Source organism: Dromiciops gliroides, chromosome 4, assembly GCF_019393635.1.
Source record: "Dromiciops gliroides isolate mDroGli1 chromosome 4, mDroGli1.pri, whole genome shotgun sequence".
In the NCBI taxonomy this organism is placed as follows: Eukaryota; Metazoa; Chordata; class Mammalia; order Microbiotheria; family Microbiotheriidae; genus Dromiciops; species Dromiciops gliroides.
In genome coordinates, this window is record NC_057864.1 from 185,730,083 (window position 1) to 185,752,323 (window position 22,241).

Sequence of the window (22,241 nt, forward strand, 5' to 3'; positions counted from 1 at the left end):
CAGCTAGGCGGCGCAGTGGATAAAGCATCGGCTCTGGATTCAGGAGTACCTGAGTTCAAATTCGGCCTTAGATACTTGATACTTACTAGCTGTGTGACCCTGGGCAAGTCACTTAACCCCCATTGTCCTGCAAAAAAAAACAACCAACCCAAAAAACCAAAAAAAAATAGTTGTATTGATATATACCCCTCTACCCTCAAGTTTTACTGTGTGAAAGAAAAACTTATGGTGCTATTAATTTAAAATCCTCCCCTCTTCCAACTTTGTTTTATATAAATTTGGATGTTTGTTCTCCACACTGTAGGTACTTGATATTTTTTTAATCAGATTAAAGGATCGAGAAGTCAAGTAAATTCCTTGAGCCCCAGCTTTCCTTAAGCTTAGCTATAGTCAGTCATATGGTGAAAGTTTTAAGTAATGCTTTTATGAACAACTTAATTGCTTAAGTTTACATGGAGGATGGGGAGAGCTATTAAATGAAGAATTAATTGGGGTGGGGGCCTTTCTTTCTTGAAGATCACAATTGAAGCAATGAAAAGTGACATCGATGAAGTAGCCCTTCAGGGGATAGAATTCTGGTCCAACGTGTGTGATGAGGAAATGGATTTGGCCATTGAAGCATCAGAGGTAAGCCAGGGTTTGGGTGGGAGAAATGGGGTTCTCATTGGGGAAATGACCAAGGAGATACAACTGGGGAGGTTGGTTAGACTAGCATAGATCAAGTTCCCTTTAGCCCATTCAAAATGATACAGCATTTTTTTCCTCAGATGAAGTGCAGAGACTGCAAACTGAACACCAGGGGGCAGTAGTCCAGCACCATAATTCAGTTACTTTTAGACTGTTGCAAATCTGGGCTCTATTATTTATGTTTTGCTGGTGGTGAAGTTGATAGAAGGGAAAGGGGCTTGCTCTGATTCATCCTATTTGATCATTAGTTTATTTCTAAAACCTCAGCTTCTCTTAAGAGCTTCAGGCCTCCCTTAGATAAGCATGGAGCCTATCAACTTTTCTTAAAAGACTGCCTAGATGATAACTAAGAGGGCAGCTAGGTGGCACAGTAGATAGAGCACCAGGCTTAGAGTCAGGAGGAACTGAGTTCAAACCCAGTCTCAGATGTTTAACCCTTGGCGAGTCACCCTGTTTGCCCTCAGTTTCCTCAGCTGTAAAATGAGCTGGAGAAGGAAATGGCATACCATTTCGGTATCTTTGCCAAGAAAACCTCTAATGGGGATGTAACTCATGAGTTTTTACTAATGTGAAAAGATTCAAAATAAGAACCTCTAAAATGGGGATTCTTAACGTTTTTTTTGTGTGGACTTCTGGTATTCTGGTGAAGCTATGAACCTCTTCTCAGAATAATGCTTTCAATTAAATGCACAAAAAATATATATAGACTTAGAAAAGAAAAAAATATATTGGAACATCCTTGCTCTTAATGGGAAAAGTACTCCAGGCTTCCCTGGACATATGCTTTGGACATATGACAGTGTAATAATGTAACTCACATTTAAATAGTGCTATAAGATTTATATGGCACTTTGCCTTAACAGGCCTGTGAGAAAGCAGTAGTCTTTGTTTTGTAGATGAAGAATTCTTATTAAAGCTGACTTTGGATCCAGATGCTCTTATTCCGTGGCCCCGGGGATTTTTTTGTTTGGTTGGGTTTTTCTACTTTATATATGCTTCCACTCTATCATACTTCCTTTTGCTAGGCTGCATCTGCTGTATAGATTCAGTTCTTGATAATGAGTATTCTTTGAGGAGTAGCCCCTTCTAGTGCTGTTGGGATACTTTGGAGCTTGCAGATATTTCGGAACCTCCCAGTGCTCCAAGAATGATTTAACCACCCACCAGCAATAGGAGTCAGGCTACCAAAGGACTTGTTTAATGATAAGATGGTAAAAATAATGTGGAATGCTAGCATACTTTTCCCCTATTTACCTTCAGATATGGACTGTCGTTCTTTTTGTATATCTTTGGTGTCACAAACCGACTTATGTCTCCTTAACTAGGATTTTTTGATGCATTTTCCCCCCACAGGCAGCAGAACAGGGACGACCCCCAGAGCATACCAGCAAGTTTTATGCCAAGGGAGCACTACAGTATCTGGTCCCGATCCTCACTCAGACACTAACAAAACAGGTGAGTTTGCTCTAAAATTCAAACCATGACATGAAACCATATAATCAGTGCTTGGCTTGCTGCAAGTCCCACTCTGAAGGATGATAAGGTTTTAATGCAAGAAGCTGGCATCTCTTCAAAAGCTTGATGTTCTTAGAGATGACTCAGGAACAGCTGAGCTGGCTCTGGGAGATCCCTTAGGCTTTCTGAGTTGTTTTTGAAGGCAAATTGGGTCTGAACACTTCCAATGGGGATGGGGCTTGGTCACCAGAGATGAAATGACATGGATTAATTACTGAGTTTTCCAAGGTGCTTTTTCACTGGGTTCTAGGAACTTAGGGAGCAAAGGACGAGGACAAACAGGTTCATTTTGGTTACTTGTCTTACTAGAGGGAAATAATTATAACAGAAATCGAATATTCAAGGGATTTTGCTATATTGTCATTTTGATAGAACATGCCTTATGTTTTTAAATGTTGGCAAAATCAGGCTCTGTAATTTTTTGGACTCTTAATGTCAATCTGCTTATATCAGTAATTGTTCTGCTATACCATTGTGCTTGAAATGAAAAAAAAAAATCACATCCTGTTTCTGAAGCTGTTTGACATTGAGACTCCATGATGATAGGCCTTTCTACGTTTTTTCTATAAGAGGTTTCTGTTGGTTAACCTTTTTTTCTTTGGGGTGTTCTATAACATCTCATTTTAGGGGCCTTATGATGTAGAAAAATTCATTAGCCACATGTCTCTTCTACACAAAACATTTCTATTACCAAAGAAAATTGAACCCTGATGGGAGTGATGCTGGAGTTTCTGGTGCCAGTTCCTCCTTGTGGGTAAGAAAATTTACAAAGGGAGCTAGGAGGCACCTCAGAGGTCATCTAATTCAACCTCTTCCTTTTATAGGTGAGCAGACTGAGGCCTGAGAAGGTCAGGTGGCTAGCGTGAGGTCACAGAGATAGTAATTGTCAGAGATGGGATTTGATTTTAGATCAGAACTCTTTCTATTGTACCAAAATTGGTCTTTTAAAGTTAAATTTCTTGAAAGAGGAATAGCAGTGCCATCCATTTTGTAATTTTTAAAAGCTTGCTATTATGTAGGTAAGCTATTAATTTTGCTAGCTATATTTCCTTTTGGTCTTGATTTCTCTTGTCTGGTTTTCTTGGCCTTTTTCCTACTGAATGACATTAATCTTTGCATAGGGAATCCATTTCATATCATAATGCACAGATTGCATGGTTATGATAGTTAGATCATATATGTAGACTGAGTTCCAACTGGTGGTACTGGGAAGTTGGAATGGAGTTTTATTTTATATACCATCTTAAATGGGCCCAGGCCTAGCATTATAGAATGAAGTCATATAAATAAATTTCTTTAAAGTTCACTTGTCCCTAGGTCAAACCCAATAGTCTTTCTGAGGTTGAGTCAAAGATGATTGAGAATAACCTTTTTTTTTTTTTTTTTAGTGAGGCAATTGGGGTTAAGTGACTTGCCCAGGGTCACACAGCTAGTAAGTGTTAAGTGTCTAAGGTCGGATTTGAACTCAGGTCCTCCTGAATCCAGGGCCTGTGCTTTATCCACTGCGCCACCTAGCTGCCCCGAGAATAACCTTTTAAAGTAGAGTATTTTGATGGGTATGATATTTTGCTAGGATGAAAATGATGATGACGACGACTGGAATCCCTGTAAAGCAGCAGGGGTTTGCCTCATGCTCCTGGCTACCTGCTGTGAAGATGACATTGTTCCTCATGTATTACCCTTCATAAAAGAACACATTAAGAACCCAGATTGGCGATATCGGGATGCAGCTGTCATGGCTTTTGGCTGCATCTTGGAAGGACCAGAACCCAATCAGCTCAAACCACTAGTTATTCAGGTAAGACCAAGATAGGTGTATACATTAGGTATAGCAAGATGATAGAATTAAAAGAGCTGTAAGAGAGTGTTGACCTACTGTGATGGACTATATTCTTCTCACCAATGCAATGGTACAGAAGAGTTCCAGGGAACTCATGATAGAAGAGGATCTCCAAATCCAAGAAAAAAAAAGAAAGAAAGAACTGTGGAGTATAGATGCTGATTGAACCATATTATTTCTTTTGTTTTGGGTGCTGTTGTTTTTTTTTTCTATTTTGAGGTTTTGCATCACTGCTCTGATTCTTTCTCTTGTAACAGGATTAATGCAGAAATAGGATTAATGTTATTATGTGTATATATATGTGTGTGTATATATATATCTATATGTATATGTATAGATATATATAGATATAACCTATATCAGATTACCTGCTGTCTAGGGGAGGGGGGGAGGGAGGGGAGGGAGGGAGGGAGAAAAATCTGAAAGTGTAAAGCATGTATAAACAAAAGTTGAGAACTATCTTTACATGTAACGGAAAAAATAAAATATCTCAAAAAAAAAAAAGAGCTATAAGAAACTTCAGAAGGTCTAGGCTACTCAGTTTTAGACAACTTAATTTTTGCCTTTTAGTCCTAGTTCTGAAATACTGTGGCACCAATCAGAAGTTTTAATCGCTATTTTACATGACCCTTCAGGTAGGGTCACGAAGGACAGCTATTGTGTCTACCTTCTCCCTACCTCCAAGTATTCTCCAGACTAAACAAACAATAACTTTTCCTTTAACCATCCTTCCACACTTCTTAAATGTGTTCTAATTTGTTGATGTCCCTTCTAAAGTGAGAAAGCCTAGAACTGGACCATAATAATCTAGGAATGGTCTAACTGGGAGAGAATATATAGTAGACAAATCTTTAGATACAGATGTAATAATTTCTATTGATGCTGCTTAAGTAAAGTCTTGTTCTTTTTTTTTTTTTTTTTTTTGGTGAGGCAATTGGGGTTAAGTGACTTGCCCAGGGTCACACAGGTAGTAAGTGTTAAGTGTCTGCGGCCGGACTTGAACGCAGGTCCTCCTGACTTCAGGGCCAGTGCTCTATCCACTGCGCCACCTAGCTGCCCCTCTTGTTCTTTTTTTTTAAAAGATTTTTTTTATCCATGTTCTTTGTTTTATATCGGTTCTTTTCTGATAACTTTCACCAGTTAAACCCCTCAGAACCAGGAGAATCTCCATTGAAGCTATAGAAAATATATTCCCAGTTACCCACCATAGCACTCATGTTCCGGAATATGTGGCAGCCATCTGTATCTAGTCCTGCCACCTGTCCTGAGAGGACACTATTTTGGCATCTATTCTTTAGGGCCAAGATTGATTATTATCATTGGAATGTTTTTGTTCATATTTTTTGGCAGGCAGTCACGGTGTCTTAGGTTTATTCAGTCACTCCCTTAATCATTGGGTACCCATTTTGTTTCCAGTATTTCACTACCACAGAAATGCTGCTGTGAATATTGTAGTAGTATATGTGGGGTCTTTTTTTTTTTAACCCCATGGGGCTTGTACCCAGTAGAGGGTTAGTTTTTCTCAGGGTTGTGTCCTCTGGCACATTAATTTTATGTCTTCTGAAATGGCATTTACAGATTTCATTAGCGTGAATTTGCCTGAGCCATGTTTTGGTTTAAAATGCCATTTTTAGCAGTAAATCCTTTTCTGGAATGGGCGAACGTGTTTTATAGTTCCTTCCTTGCCTGACAGTGCTGTGTTGTGTTGCAGGCAATGCCCACTCTCATAGAATTAATGAAAGATCCCAGTGTGGTGGTTCGAGACACAACTGCCTGGACCGTGGGCAGAATCTGTGAGCTGCTTCCTGAGGCTGCCATCAATGATGTCTACCTTGCTCCTCTACTGCAGTGTCTGATCGAGGGCCTGAGTGCGGAGCCCCGAGTGGCTTCCAATGTGTGCTGGGTAAGAGGTTGGCTTTACAGGTGGTGGTGGGTGGGGAGAGAGAAGGGGGAGGGGTTGGCCCCACTTGATTGGCTGGCTCATTGGCAAGAAAGCAGAAGTTTCGGGAAGAAAGATGGATTTTTACAAGAATGCTTTTTTGTGAACACCTACATTCTCATTTCTTCAATTAACACGTGGGAGAAATGCCTCAGCTGATGGGAGCTGTTGACTCATGGTGAACCATTAAGAACAGTCATGCTCCCCCAGCATGAGAAGTATTTGGAGCCAAGCATCTATTTTGAGTTTCTTGGGAACTCAAAATGATGATTGAGGGGTATGAGTTGCTAGTTGCAAAGCTTCTAAGGATAGAGGGAGCAAGAAGGAAGGTAGGTATTGAACATGGAGTGTAGTTAGCCTTTTATTTCCTGGGTATAATTCTAGAATGTAATTCATACAGGGAGGCCTAGGACTTTTGGAGATAATGAGTCTCAGAGAGGTTTTTTTCCTGAATGGAAAGAAAAGTGACAGCCATAGCCTTGGTCTAGAGAGTTGCAGAAGTCTGGTATCACAGACTCTTGGCATAGCAGAGCAATAACAGGAAGGCTTCTTGGGTTTTGTTTTTGAAATTTGAAAGTGTCACTGGCATTTGGGCAAGAAATTCAAAGAATTCTTCCCCGAGTCAGTTGAAAAGTGCTTCTAGTCAAGTTATCTTGAAAACATGGTTATGCCTGAGCTGGTTGAGCTGAGTGACTGTTCTAACACTAAGGTCTGAAGTGTCTTTGGGTTTCAGGCTTTCTCTAGTCTGGCTGAAGCTGCCTATGAAGCTGCAGATGTAGCTGATGATCAGGAAGAACCAGCTACCTACTGTTTATCTACTTCATTTGAACTCATAGTCCAGAAGCTCCTAGAGACCACAGACAGGTAATTGGCATTCTTTACAGGTAGGCATTATTATATTTCAGCTCCTAGGGCTTTCTGTGATAGATGCGAACATGTTGAGCTTGAAGGAGAAAGCCAGAGAAATAGCTCCTTATACTGCAGGAGGGTGATCACTTTTATTAAATTTCATGAATCTCATTCATTCAATAAATACATTTCTTAAGAATATAAGTCAGATAGGAACAGCTAAGTGGCACAGTGAATAAAGCACTGGCTCTGGATTCAGGAGGACCTGAGTTCAAATGCAGCCTCAGACACGTGACACACTTAATAGCTGTGTGACCCTGGGTGAGTCACTTAACTCTCATCCTCCTCCACCCCCCCCCCCAAAAAAAAAGAATATAAGTCAAATAACCATAAATTGAATTCTCTCTCTCTCTCTTTTTTTTTTTTTTAGTAAGGCAGTTGGGGTTAAGTGACTTGCCCAGGGTCACACAGCTAGTAAGTGTTAAGTGTCTGAGGCCGGATTTGAACTCAGGTACTCCTGACTCCAGGGCTGGTGCTTTTTCCACTGCGCTACCTAGCTGCCCCGAATTCTCTTTTAAAAGGCATTAGGATCAATATTGTCTTTTTACCCTACTTATTTATGTAGAAGCTAGGGAGTCAGTATGAGGTATACATGAAGCGGCCAATTTAGCTGGTGATCATTAAGAACTAGTTAATTGCTTACTGCTTCTCTTTGTTTTGAACTCTCCATTATTGCTTTTTAAAATTTCTGGGAAATGTGACTTGCATGGTACCTTCTAAATAGATCCAAGTAGTAATCTTGAACTTATTACCTATACCACTTACGATTCTAGAAGGGGAAAAGATTTCTGACCTGTTAGAATTGAGAATCCATCTTCTTACAGAAAGTGTTATAAATGATGTTACAAAAGCCATTTATAGCACTTGTTACAACAGCTTTTAGAGTACAACCTGTATATGAGGTGGTGATTCTTTTTAAATTTTTCCTTGATTTATGAAACTTGTGCGTTTCCATGATGGTTTGTGTAGGGCCAGGTTAGAGATGAAATAGTAGGGATATTTAAGAGTGACCAGGATCTCAGTGAGCAGATAAATGATCACCCTCTTCCTTCAGTCCTGTTAGTTTCTTTTTCTTTTCTTTTCCTTTCTTTTCCTTTCTTTTCTTTTCTTTTCTTTTCTTTTCTTTTCTTTTCTTTTCTTTTCTTTTCTTTTCTTTTCTTTTCTTTTCTTTTCTTTTCTTTTCTTTTCTTTTCTTTTCTTTTCTTTTCTTTTCTTTTCTTTTCTTTTCCCTGTAGGTCAATGAGGGTTAAGTGACTTGCCCAGGGTCACACAGCTAGTGTTAAGTGTCTGAGGCTGAATTTGAACTTGGGTCCGCCTGAATCCAGGACTGGTGCTTTACATACTGTGCCACCTAGCTGCCCCTTCCAGTCCTGTTTGTTTCTGATGCCATTACTAGCAGAATCTTCTCAACTCTTCAGGGAGACATTGTAGAATTTTAGAATATCAGATATTGAAGTCCCTTGCATTGGAACTTTAATTCGATTGATTGAATCTAATCCAATAGAACCTCAGAGAAGAGATGTGTCATAGCCATTCCACAGCTAGATAGAGGTCGTCCCAGCATGAAACCTGGGACTTCTTCCTCCTAGGCCAGTGTATTTTCCTCAGGTTCTTATTCCTAACTCATTTCTGTTAGAATTTGAGCTCATTTCCCAAAGGGCTATTTGAAGGTTTGGCTCAGTCTAAAGACCACAATAAAATTGTTCTTAAGCTTAATGAGCCTTAGAGAATTTGAAGCCTGGCTTGTTTGTGGCCAAACCTGAGTTAAATCTGTCCGTTATTTTTTGGAATCATTTTCAGTGGAAAAATCAGTCACCAAAAGTGCTCTCTTAGCTCTCAAACCTTAGCATTCCTTGTTCTGGAGTGGATGGAGGAGCCTTTGACCTTTGTTAAGAACCAGAAGAATAATCCATTTTGTTCTTGATCAGACCTGATGGACACCAGAACAACTTGAGGAGTGCTGCATATGAAGCCCTGATGGAAATTGTGAAAAACAGTGCCAAGGACTGTTATCCCGCAGTCCAGAAAACGACTTTGGTCATCATGGAGCGACTGCAGCAAGTGCTGCAGATGGAGGTGAGGCTTAGGGGCCAGGAGTGGGCAGCCACAAGAGGGCCAGCCGCCATGCTTTTGTGGCTTTTTGGCTTCATCTCCATTCATCGATTCCCCGAGGGTCTTCATGGCAGAGCCACACTTTTGAGGCCTGGAGCTCTGGGGGTTCCTGGGTTGATAGATGGCACCAAAATGATGTGTAAGGAAGGGTCCTGAGTCATCCCATGGTGACTTTCCTTTCTCTCTCTACCTAGTCTCACATCCAGAGCACATCAGACAGAATCCAATTCAATGATCTTCAGTCTTTGCTCTGTGCTACTCTGCAGGTATGGACTTGGCCCTTCTTACTTGAAACATGTTGGTTGGGGGGAGAGGCAGGAAGGGGAAGAAAAAGGAGAGCTGCCGTTGCCGTCTTGGGATGACAAGTTCATGCACCACACAGAGCAAAACTGTGTTGATGAAGCTGATCTGAAGACATTCATTGGAGGCAGGCAGTTCCCTTTCTGGGCTGGCACCAATTAGGAGGCTGGAATTCATACCCTGAAAGACATTTGCTGGTTTTGGTGCTTTGTGCATCTGTGGTCAAGCCAAGCCCATCCACAGATGATGCCCAGTCACCTTTTCCTTTTGCTAAAAATTCAGGCTACTGTTTCAGCCATTATCTTTTGAAATAATCCTGGCTTTGCCATTCTGCTATAAAACTTGACGATCAGTGACTGAAACAGCAGAGCCCAGTGTTATCATTAGACTTTTTTTGGAGGGGGGGAATCATTCTCCAAAGTTCAGGTCACCTGTTAGAAATCAAGGAACAACTAGAAAGCAAAATAGTTTTCAAGGGGTAATTTTTGAGATGCTCAGTCTGACATCAAACAGACTAATCAGGAAGATTTAGAGATCCATTGGCACCTGTCTTTTGGGGAACGTAGGAAAGATCGGGGCTGGTGAAAGTGGATGAAGATCAAGCTCTTCTTCCATTAGTAATAGACTAATGGTGATTGTAGGAGATTGGAGTGGTAAGAATTTCAGTGTCTTGGCTAGGAATCAAACTTTGCTACCACTTCATCTACAGAGCTGAAAAACAACAATCTTCGCATGAGAGTTTAGCACTAAGGCTTTGCTACAGGCAACTAGCTTTAATTTCAAGCATAAATGAAATGCAGAGAGAACAGTTTTACTTATCAGGATGGATAAACACTGTTCTGCAACACAGGAGTAAGATGAAGATGAAAATGGAGGGTGTTTTAGTGAAGATGGTTTACATCGACCAAACACTTAAGTACAACATTGCAGGTTTGCGTTAAAAAAAAAATCCAAGGGGTTCATTTAAAGTGTGCTTTTCTAATTAATCACAAAATAACCTGAGATCTTTTGTTATCAAGCTTGGAGCCACTAAGCACTAAACCCATATCCATTTCATAGAATGTTCTCCGAAAAGTGCAGCACCAGGATGCTTTGCAGATTTCTGATGTGGTCATGGCATCCTTGCTGCGGATGTTCCAGAGCACAGCTGGATCTGGCGGGGTTCAAGAAGATGCCCTGATGGCTGTGAGCACATTGGTAGAAGGTCAGTGAGCAGACCATGATCAGTGAATATGCATGACTTGGAATAGAGCTGAAGTATTTTTTTTTCTTTAGAATTTTGACTTATTTCCCTAATCTGTTTTTACTGGTAGGTCTAAAGTCAAGCTAAAAGTCCAAGTTTGCTTAAGTGTAAATTTAAGTGTTGGTGTAATTTTACAACTGTACTTCTGAAAGTCAGAAGAGAACTAATTTGAGATAAAGGTATAAGTTGACATTGGCAGCTTGCGTCAAGTCAGCATAGTATGTACCTCTTAATAACCAGGTGCTTTTTTCCTCAAAGTCTTCATAAGGGTCCTAAGTGCTTATGGCAGTGGACAGATTGGGGAGGTAGAGCAAAAGGATCTAGAATGAAAAAAGGAAATGCTCTCCTCTAGCTCTTACTGATTTTGTCATAGAATAGAGGTGGCACATAGTAATGGTTGGCATGGAGTAGAACCTTGGAGTTAGTTCTAGAAATTAATTAATTTTCTGATTATTTCATGTTTGAATTCAAACGCTGAAAGATCATTAAGAACTCCGTTAAAGGACATTTAAGAAACAAGGAATCGTTTTGGGGGCAGCTTTTAGCAATCCTTACTGGGGATCTTCCTATTTCTGAGAGTGTTATCACCCTGAGGGACCATCCTCTGGAGGACCAGATCTATTTCTGGCATAAGAAAATAATATGCTGGAATATCTTGGGAACATGTGATAGCCTTGAAAGAATTTCATTTTGGATTCAATAGGTCGCTTATTTGAAGGTGAAGGCCAGTGTTGCTCCTCTCCTGGATATACTTTGTTTCAAAACCTGGGGGGATTACCTGAGGACCCTATTCAGAAGCTGGTCTCCTAGCTCAGAAGATGGACAAGAGGCGGAATTGCTGGCTCTGCAAGTCCAAAAATTAACCGTGACATTTCCTAAGGGCCATGCCACTTTCTTGTCTAGTCCAGAGTAAGATGCTATAATATGAAGAGTTGGTACTTTCAGGACATTTGAACAGAATCCCAAAATTCCCGTCTAGCAGTTGCAGGAATTGGGCTTGTTCTCTTAAAACAGCTTGTTAATGTCTTTGTGTTTAAGTTCTATTAACTCATTTTAATTTGCAACAATCTGTGTATTGTACTGTGTAATACATTTTTAAAAACTTCACCTGAGAGGAATCCAAATACTTAACCTCTCTATGCATAGAGCTCCCATTGTTGGTATAAGCTAACAGATTTTGTCTCTGTGCAGTGTTGGGTGGTGAATTCCTGAAATACATGGATGCCTTTAAACCCTTCTTGGGCATTGGTTTGAAGAATTATGCTGAGTACCAGGTGGGACATACCTTGATATCAACATAATACATTGAACTTTTGTGTGCCTAGTGGAGGTTGCCATGCACTAGGTACAAATGATCACTTCCTTCTCCCTGTCCCCAAACTACAGTAGCAAAATAATTGACTAAATTATATTTTCAGGTTATTCCCTGTATCTGTAATTGTTATTGTTCTTCCATTAAGCCAAGATTAGTAATTCCATGTGCTGGTACACTTGGCATCCCTAGAGGTGTTGGACTTGTCATCTTCTCAGAACTACTTTTGTTTAGTTTCTATATAATGCTTGGTGAATTGGAGATTTCCTTTCTTGGTGACATCTTCCATCTCCTATATTCCCTGTTCGCACTTCTTCCTAACACATTAGTTTCAACATTCATTTTCATAAAATTTAGAGTTCCAAATTATTCTTCCTCCTTTTCCTTCCCCCTCCACAAGGTTCCAACCAGGTTATATATGTACAATCCACAAGTGTTCTTTTTATCAGTTCTTTCTATGGGGGTGGATAGTAAGCTTCCTCATTAGTTCCTTGGGATTGTCTTCGATCATTGCACTGCTGAGAGTAGTTAAGTCATTCACAATTGCTCATTGTACAATACTGGTGTCACTATGTACAATGTCCTCTCAGCTCTGCTCACTTCACTATACATCGATGCTCATTAGACTTTCCAGATTTTTCTGGGATCATCCTGTTTGTCATTTCCTATAGCACAAGACCATTCCACCACAATCATATAGCACAGCTTCTTCCATCATTCCTCAGTTGATGGACATTGCCTCGATTCTCAATTCTTAGCCATCACAAAGAGTTGCTATAAATATTTTTTGTACAATTTTTCTCTTTCTTTTTGATGATTTTCTTTTCTCTTTTTCATGATTACTATTGTTAGCAGTTTCCCTTCCATCCTATTCCCTTCCCCATAATATTTATTCCATTATCCCTCTTCTTTCATCCTATCACTCTTCAAAAGGGATTTGCAGGGCAGCTAGGTGGTGCAGTGAATAAGCACTGACCCTGGATTCAGGAGTACCTGAGTTCAGATCCTGCCTCAGACACTTGACACTTCTAGCTGTGTGACCCTGGGCAAGTCACTTAACCCTCATTGCCTCTCTTCTCCCCCCCCTCCCAAGAGAGAGAAAGGGATTTGCTTCTGTCTGTCCCCTCCCCCACTCTGACCTTCCTTCTTTTGCCCCTCTCTCTTTATCCCCTTCCCCTCCTATTTTACTGCAGAGTTAGAGAGATTACTCCACCCTATTGAGTGTGTATGTTATTCCCTCCTTGAGCCCATTCTAATGAGACTGAGGTCTTTGAGCCAATTCTGATGAGTGTTAGGCTCATTTACTGCCCAGATTAAATAGATTACTCCACCCAGTTGGGTATGTGCTAACACATTAGTTTCAAAGACTTGTGTCTTCCTGAGGAGAATAATTTCTTGACTTTGTATTCTCTGAGCTTTTGATAATAAAGCAGCAGGGGTGTTTTGGTACCATAGGTGGTCTCCTATGCAGCTCTAGTTATTTTCATGTCTTCCTCTTTAGGTTTGTTTGGCAGCTGTGGGCCTGGTAGGAGACTTGTGCCGAGCCCTACAGTCCAACATTTTACCTTTCTGTGATGAGGTGATGCAGCTGCTATTGGAGAACTTAGGAGTAAGTATCCATATATAAGTAAGTAATCCATTAATAAGCCCATATTAATCGCCTGTGTGTGTGTTGGGCACTGAGGGCTTCAAGACATAAATGAAGTAGTCCCTGCCTCAAGGATCTTACAGGTACACAAGTGTATGCAAGATATGTACAAGCTAATTTGGGGAAAGGGCAGTGTCAAGAAAGTCCTTATTGAGAACATGATGCTTGAGCTGACCTTTTAAGGAAACTAGGAATTCTGAGAGGCAGAGGTGAGGCAGGAACTCTGTTCCAGGATAGGGGAGTGGGGTCAGACAGGTGATAAAAAGGTACAAAGACAGGAGACAGAATATTATGTGGGAAGAACAAGATGGTCAGTGTGGCTGGATCTTAGAGTGTGTTAGGGGAGTAATGTGTATATAAACTTGGTATTCTCTGCTGTCCTATTACCCAATCTAATAAGGTATAAGCTGGTATCCCAAAATTGTTTTGACTTGAATCTTTTAATCAATAGTGAGTTAGAGTGGTTTTTTTTAATGTGACTATAGATAGCTTTATTTCATCTGAAAATTATATCTCCTGATCATTTATCAATTGGGGAATGGCTCTCATTATACTAAAATTGACTCAGTTTTCTCATTTTGAGAAATGAGGCCTTTATTAGACGAACTAACTTCAAAAATTTGTCACAGTTACTAAAGCTAACTACTTGTGGATATAAACTTGGAACGGTAATTTGGGAAGTAGGCTGTTAAAAGCTCTAAGTGTTAAATGAAGGAATTTGTATTTGATTCCAGAGATAATATGGAACATTGAAAGGGAATGACATAGTCACTTTGGAGGATGGATTGGAGAAAAGAGAATGATGTGATAGGAGTAGAATGAAAAAATTTGATAATTGATTAGATAGTTGGAATGAGGGAAAGTGAGGAATTGAGCATGACTGATGTTTTTTAACTGAGTGACTAAAAGGATGGTGGTGCTTTTGACAGGTGGGGGGCAGTTTGGAAGAAGGGTAAGTTGCAGGGGGGATGAACTGTTGTGAACATTTTGAAATTAAGATCTCTATGGAGTATGCCATTTGAAATGTCCAGTAGACAGTTGGTGATAATGGGACTCAACTAGCTCATGGAAGGGCACAACTAGCCTACTAGTATAAAGAATTGTAGGGATGCAATTAAAGTTAAATCAATTCGTGGTAAAAATTGTATTTCAAAAGCACCATGCCTCCAAAAATCATTGGCTATGGTAGGGATGTGTAAAGAAGCAATTATTGGGGGCGGCTAGGTGGCGCAGTGGATAAAGCACCGGCCCTGGATTCAGGAGTACCCGAGTTCAAATCCGGCCTCAGACACTTGACACCTACTAGCTGTGTGACCCTGGGCAAGTCACTTAACCCCCATTGCCCCGCAAAAAAAAAAAAAAAAAAGAAGCAGCAGTTATTATAAAATTTTGTGGAAGGACCCATTAAACTTAGTCTAGGTATTGAAAGTTGGTGTAAGTTATGAGCTGCAGTTCTTTTTTTTCATGAAAGTATTATTTTCCAGTTACATGTAGAGATAGTTTTCAAGGTTTTTTTGGAGGGATGGGGTGGGCAGTGGGGGGTTAAGTGACTTGCCCAGGGTCACACAGTCAACATTTGTTTTTATAAGGTTTCTAGTTTCAAATTTTTCTCCCTCCACCCCGCCCCCCCAAGACAGGAGGCAATCTAATATAGGTTATATATGTACAGTTACATTAAACATATTTCTGCATTAGTCATGCTGTGAAAGAAGAATCAGAGCAAAAAAGGAAAAACCTTAAAAAAGAAAAAAAAATAGAAATAGTATGGTTCAATCTGCATCTAGATTCCATAGTTCTTTTTTTTCTGGATTTGGAGCGCATTTTCCATAATGAGTCCTTTGGAACTATCTTGGACCATTGTATTGCTGAGAAGAGTCAAGTCTATCACAGTTGATAATGAGCTGCAAGTTCTTGAGAAAAACATACAAATTTAGATAAATTGAAACCTTTTCTCAGTAAGCTAGGTTTATAAATTCTGACTTTTATTGTTTCTTTCTTGTTCATCAGAATGAAAATGTCCACAGGTCTGTCAAGCCACAGATTCTGTCAGTATTTGGTGATATTGCCCTTGCGATTGGGGGAGAGTTTAAGAAATACCTTGAGGTGGTATTGAATACTCTTCAGCAGGCCTCCCAAGCCCAGGTGGACAAGGTAATCAATCACAGGCTAGTTGTGTTTCCAAGTCAGGGGTGGGGAGAGGGTGCTTTTTATGTGCCAGAAAAGGTAACATGCCTGGGTCTGTCTGTTTGTCTCTGGTAGTCGGACTACGACATGGTGGATTATCTGAATGAGCTAAGGGAAGGGTGCTTGGAAGCCTACACCGGAATCATCCAGGGATTAAAGGGAGACCAGGAGAATGTGCACCGTTGAGTATACATTACAATTAACTTAGTTCATTGGCCAGCGTCAGAAGTTTGGACAAAGGATATGCATAGAATTTTCATTTGGAGAGCTTTCCTTGTGTGTGTCTGTATGCTAATGAAAAGGAAAGCTTTGGAGGAAGTAGGGAAAGGGAACTTTGTTTTTTCATACCTCTCTTTCCTTTGTCCACCTGTCACCCTTTGTCTTAGATTTAGTTGTCATTGTGGATAACTAGAAAAAAATCTATGTAGAAAATGCTGGGATCCTGACAGGAGTCATGAAGGGAAGAATAGCAATTTAGCCTCAATATAATTGGCTGTGAAAGGGGGTGGGGGACCATCCCTGCCAGGATAGACTCTTCTTTCTTGAATCTGGGACACCCCCCTCTGACCTAACAGGAAGAGTTTGTGCTGAGCTGCTTTTTTATTGAATGTCATCTGAAAAGCAGCCCTGGCTTTGAGCTATAAGATACATGTATTGCTTTTTTGGGGCTTTTTCCTGTTAGAAGAATATCTAAGATACAAAAATCTTCTTGTTTGGGAAATGCTTATTCTAGTCAGTTCATCCTATCAAGCCCCCTTTTACTTCCCTGCTTGGAGGGTTATAATATACTTGGAAGCGTGAAAAGGAACATTGGGCTTGTCCTAATTGAGAAAAAAATCCAGCAAAACTCCCATCCCCCTCTTTCTTTTTAATAGCGGATGTGATGCTGGTGCAGCCCCGAGTAGAATTTATTCTTTCCTTCATCGATCACATTGCTGGAGATGAGGATCACACCGATGTAGTAGTAGCTTGTGCTGCTGGACTGATAGGGTAAGTTTTACCTTTTGATTTAATAATTAAGTCATTTCTATAGAGCTCATAGAAGCGGATTTGTGGGCCAGAAAGAAAGCATTTGCAGAGAGTTTACATTATATTACCTAGGATGGTGTAGGATTATGGGTTATTTCTGTATATTTTGTTAGGATTAATTCATGAGAAGTGGTTTTATGAGTGTACAAAAATGTTTAGACCCTAGTTCTCCATTCACCATTGAATTCCATTAAGTGAAATCTTCAAGGGAAGACCAGATTCATTGGTTTGGTATTATTAATGGTCTTAGTTCTTAACCCTTCTATAAAGACAGTCAGTATTCATTGATAAGCTCCATGTTTGGTTTTCTTTTTCTTTTTTTTTTTTCCCTTTTGGGCGGGGCAGTGAGGGTTAAGTGACTTGCCCAAGGTCATACAGCTAGTGTCAAGTGTCTGAAACCAGATTTGAACTCAGGTCTTCCTGAATCCAGGGCTGGTGCTTTATCTGCTGTACCACCTAGCTGCCCCCTATGTTTGGTTTCTTAAAGGAAATAATGTAACCTGGGTCTTGATTTCTCTTTTGTGTTTGTTTTGCTTAGAGACTTATGTACAGCTTTTGGGAAGGATGTACTGAAATTAGTAGAGGCCAGACCCCTGATCCATGAACTGTTAACTGAAGGACGAAGATCCAAGACGAACAAAACAAAAACCCTTGCTACCTGGGCAACAAAAGAACTGAGGAAATTGAAGAACCAAGCTTGGTAAGATCCACACCATGTCCCCCGAGTAGGTGTTTCTTGACTGTGATGTCAAGAGCTCTGTTATAAAGTAATCGCTTTGAGTTCCAAATTTTTTTTTTTGGTGGGGCAATGGGGGTTAAGTGACTTGCCCAGGGTCACACAGCTAGTAAGTGTCAAGTGTCTGAGGCCAGATTTGAACTCAGGAACTCCTGAATCCAGGGCCAGTGCTCTATCCACTGTGCCTCCTAGCTGCCCGAAAAAGTAATCGCTTTGAGCATTTCCCTACTGTGTTTCTTAGCCTTGAATTAAAGTAAAACTTTAGCTAACCCTTTGACAATCTTCAGTGATAAAGGATAGGATATAGAAAATGATCTAGATTTCAAACTTCCTTCAGGGTTAGATATAGGCTGGTGGCCCGATGCTACCTTCTTGGGGCTCTTTGAAGCCATTGTTAATTGCTATCTACCATTCCAAAATAGTCTTAAATTTTCTTTTGTTGTACCACAACCACTTCCCAGGGACCTTCATCTCCTCCACTCCCCTCTCTAATAGTACTAGCCTCCCCCAAACAACAAAAAGCTTAAAGAAAGCTTATTGTGCTGCCCCATTGCTCTTCTAGGCCCTGCTAATTAACTAGGCAAGAGGGTAGAATAGGCAGAAATTAAAGAGAGAACTAGCTCCCAAATAGTTGTTAGTTTGGCCTTGTAGCAACACCTAGTTAAAAGAATCTCTTGGAATTGGAGAGGACTGAATTTCTGCTAATTGCATATCATGAGTGTGCTACATTTAGTTAGAGGAGAAGGCTCTGTGTTGATTCTTTCTTTCCCTCTGTTTTCAGATCTGTTACCATTGGGATGACACCCGAGACCCCCACTGGAAATCTCCAATCTTTTGAAAAACCCGGAAGTGAGGAGTGTGCACGGATGCTGAATGTTTGGGAATGAGAGGATGAGTGAGTGAGGCTTGAAAACACACCACATTGAAAATCCTGCCACAGCAGCAGCAGCAGCAGCCAACAGCAGCGCTGTTAGTGAGCTAAGCACTGACTTCCGTAGAAAACCATAACATCGGCCGTCTTGGAAAAGAGAAAAGTGACGGGATTTATGTGCTTTTAAAAAGAGAGAGCAAGAGAGAGAGCTATCTCTTCCCAAGAGAGGCTAGAACTAGCTTTTCTGTCTTTCGGCCAGTGCTGAGCGGAATGACTAGTGTGGGAGAAAAGGGACTGGGGTTCAGCTGTGGTGCTTTGTTGTTAAAGGCCTGGCCTTTGCTACTGATGAGAGAGATGGAGCCTGGGTCTCGAGCCCACCTTAGGTGTACCTTTGCCACACGGCACTGTACGCGTGCGGGCTAAAAGGAGGGTGAGGGATTTTTTCAGTCTAAGAGTGAGTGTGTGTGAATGAGGCGGTATCCACATTCTCAACTTCAAGTCATTGCAGTTTATCTTTTTCCCAGAAAAAAAAAAGGGGTTAGACGTTACATTTCATAAAACTAACTGAAGTTCTGTCTACTGATGCAGCACAAGAGATGTAAAAAGGAAAAAAAAAAAAGAGGAAAGCCGCTCTTTAGGGTCTTTTTTTTTTTTTAATTTTTAATTTTTAGGGAAAACACTGACACGTGCAGTTCCCATCCCAAGTGACGCTTTTCATGATCTCTTTTTCATCAAGGCGCCTTTCCTAATATGGTTCAACTGTGAATGTAGAAGGGGGGGAGTGGGGGGAGGGGAGGGGGAAAGACAACTCTGGTTTAGAGGATATAGGAAAAATGAGATTGTCATAAACAGACTTTAAAGACAACCCACAACCCAAACCAAAATTTAAATGCTCAGAATTGGCAGCACAAAGGGAAAGCTCTCTCCTGACTTGTACTGTGACAGTCTGAACGCCCCAAAAATTGTGCCAAAGAGTTTAAAAAAAAACCAATAAAAATATAAACAAGAAAAAACCCATAACAAACTTCAGGTTACTATTTTGGATTGCAAAATGAGGATAAATTTAATGTTCAAACAAAATCTGATAAAATAACCATTTGGAAACTGCTTGGCCTTCTGTTCTTTATTTGATTGACTCCAATGTGGTAATGGTCTCTTGCTGCACTTCAGAAACCACCCAACCGACAAAACAAAAAAGGAAAAAAGAATTTATATAAATATATATATATTATATATAGACATGCTGACAAGCTCTCATGATGAAAATGGCACTTGTAAAAGGTTATATTTTTCCACTGCAGTTGAAGATTAATAAAAGTGTCAAACATTCCCTAAAATTTACTTTTTGTATATTTGGTCCTTCCAATTGAAAGAGATCCCACTCACTGATCTTTTAAATTTACAAATGTAAATCAACAAGAAGAAAAAAGATTCAGAAGCCCAGTGGACAGTTAATCTGACCAATCAGGGATGTTGCTGCTTCCCTAATTAGCCCCTTGGAATTTTATTTAAAGGCGTGATGCATCTCCCGTCTAAATAAACCAAGACATTTTTTAGTTGGGAAAAGAGCAACCCTGATTTTCCATATTGGCATTAGCAATAAGAAGGCGTGTATAGGGAGCTTGATTCCCTTTATTAGGCAGTTGTTATTTTTTACCAGCATCTTTAATGTGCTGCTTTAAAATACTGAAAGATGGTCTTTGGGTTTGGGAAGTGAAAACAGGATTCCTCTTCCCTTCTATACCTTCATCCTTGCAGCTTACAAGAAAGGGGTCTTCATTCCTATCCTTTTCCCTTGACATCCCGTATTCCACCAGCCTAATTTTTTTCATCCATGAGAGGGATTGGCTAAATTTTGCCCATCTGCACTGCAGCATTTCTAATAGCTCTTGTACAGGGTATCAGATATTGTGCCTTTTTGGTGCCAGGTTCAGAGTCAAAAGTGCCGATCTATGAACCAATGTGCAAAAGAAAACAAATCCAGGTGTTTGGAGGAGAGAAGCTCCGTTTGTGAAAAGAGCTTACAGATTCCTCAACCCTGAATGGAAAGAGGCCTGGCTCTTAATGCCTTTTTTTTTTTTTAAATTAGAGGGGGTGATGTTACTTAAAAACCATTCCTGAAAATTAGGGGAGGGTGGGATAGGGCTTAAGAAGTGGGGGAAAGGGGAACGGGGAATGGGGAGAGAAATCTGATCATTCCTCAGTGCTACCCATCTCTGTCCCCTGTGTGGGCTGCTCAGCTGTAGACAGCAGGAGAATAAAGTACACTGAGATCCATAGTGAAAACAAAACCTTCCGTGTGTTTGTCATGTTTTGTTCCAGGGAAGCAGTTCTGAAAACTGTTTGAGCTCTTCCAGACCCATTCACTTATGGAGAGAGGAGGGAGGGGTGGATGGGAGGCTTGGTTGGGAAATTACAGATCAATTGGGATTTGGTTTTAGTCTTGGCACCTATCGGTTGATGTATTGAATCCTGCTATCTACCCTTGGTTGGTGGATTTTCCACATTATCCTTTGGAATCTTTTTAATTATGCTGTCTTGGGAATAGGATGCAAAATACGTTTTTAGCAGAGCATCCTGTCTACTTGCTGCCTGTGCCTCCCCATGGCCAAGTCTTAGCATGAGAGTGTAGTTAACTGCCTATTTGGAAAGACAGTATTGCATAAGACCTAAGAAAGCAGTTATGGGACTGGTCCTTGGTTACCTATGTGGGGCAAGCTGCATCCCCTGTATCAGTTATTTCTGTCACTTGGCTTTTCATCTATTATCCCAGGTAATTGACCATTGTGATGGCTGTCAAAGGCAATGATGTTGCCCTAGGAACCAAATTGTGTGTGTGTGTGTGTGGGGATAGGGGGGTTGGGGGGAGGGGACTTGTGTCAGTGTACTCTTTGGAAGTGTTCATTTTATGCAGCTCTTAGCATTTTAACTTCAAACCAAGCAACTGTCTTAACTTTGTCACTCTGTCAAATGAGTGTTAGTCCAGCATAAAGAGGAGCCCAAAGGCCAGGCATTCTGAGCTTCTGATTGCATCTTGGCTTTGGATCCAGCTTCTGTAATCTCACTGGGGTGCCTACCCCTGGTGTGCCATTCCCTATGATGGCATTAGTGACGTGTTATAATTGAGCCCTACTTTACTAACCAAAACTGGTACCATCATCTTTATCTTCGAAATAAAGTCCGCTTTATTTTTATTTTCAATACTTTGCCGCTTCATTTTTGTCTCGTTATTCCAGACATTGGCATTATTTCCTTGGGGATAGAGTGGTCTAGGAAAGGCATGTTTCACCTTGGGTTCTTGAATATTTTGAAAACTCTTATTTTGGCATGATTGGTTTCCTTTGTAATTTTTTTGCATTTAAAAATCAGAGGAGAGGTCCAAAGGCCTCCCTCAGATAATACCAAGGGGTCTGTGATACAAAAAAGGCCTAAAAACCTCTGGTCTAGGAAAAGCTGAAAGTGTAAAAAGTAGGAATTATATTTATGTGGCTTTTAAGTAGTAGATTTTTTTCTGAATAGTATAAGCAAGAATAGGCTCGTGATTTGTCTATTATCAGTATTAAAATGGGTAGCATGCGGCTTCTGAGTTTTGTAGCAAACTATCAGGGATTCCACCCATGCCTTTTACAGGTAATATTGGCAACCAGTCTGGAGATGCTAATAACCAGCCTTTCCTTGCCTCCTGACCTTAGTAAGAATCCATTCTGTTTTGGGGAGATGCTTTTAGTGCATAGATGCAGAAGTGGTTCTCTACCCAGTGCTAGTTTGTTTCTTGAGAAGCTAATGGGTAACTTAGCCAGTATTTGTGGCTTCTGACTAGCTCAGTCTGTTCCAACAACACTTGCGTTTTGTGTGAGCCATTCTGTTGTAGTGCAGAGGCCTAGACTGGGTTTCTAGATCCCAGCTCTAACGCTGT

At 40.5% G+C, this 22,241-nt stretch overlaps 1 protein-coding gene across 1 annotated transcript in view; it reads left to right on the forward strand.

Annotated features, from left to right (window-relative positions):
* The window catches only part of KPNB1 (karyopherin subunit beta 1), a 33,301-nt gene extending 11,782 nt beyond the window's left edge, over positions 1–21,519 (forward strand). Inside the window, exons 8-22 of the mRNA XM_044001220.1 lie at positions 517–627; positions 2,041–2,142; positions 3,776–4,000; positions 5,754–5,945; positions 6,715–6,845; positions 8,819–8,966; positions 9,197–9,268; positions 10,362–10,506; positions 11,737–11,819; positions 13,359–13,466; positions 15,513–15,656; positions 15,765–15,870; positions 16,565–16,679; positions 17,257–17,418; positions 18,236–21,519. Coding sequence (XP_043857155.1) covers positions 517–627; positions 2,041–2,142; positions 3,776–4,000; positions 5,754–5,945; positions 6,715–6,845; positions 8,819–8,966; positions 9,197–9,268; positions 10,362–10,506; positions 11,737–11,819; positions 13,359–13,466; positions 15,513–15,656; positions 15,765–15,870; positions 16,565–16,679; positions 17,257–17,418; position 18,236 — 1,845 coding nt within the window. The 3' untranslated portion in view covers positions 18,237–21,519. The remainder of the gene's footprint in view (positions 1–516; positions 628–2,040; positions 2,143–3,775; positions 4,001–5,753; positions 5,946–6,714; positions 6,846–8,818; positions 8,967–9,196; positions 9,269–10,361; positions 10,507–11,736; positions 11,820–13,358; positions 13,467–15,512; positions 15,657–15,764; positions 15,871–16,564; positions 16,680–17,256; positions 17,419–18,235) is intronic.
* Positions 21,520–22,241: the final 722 nt, after the last annotated feature.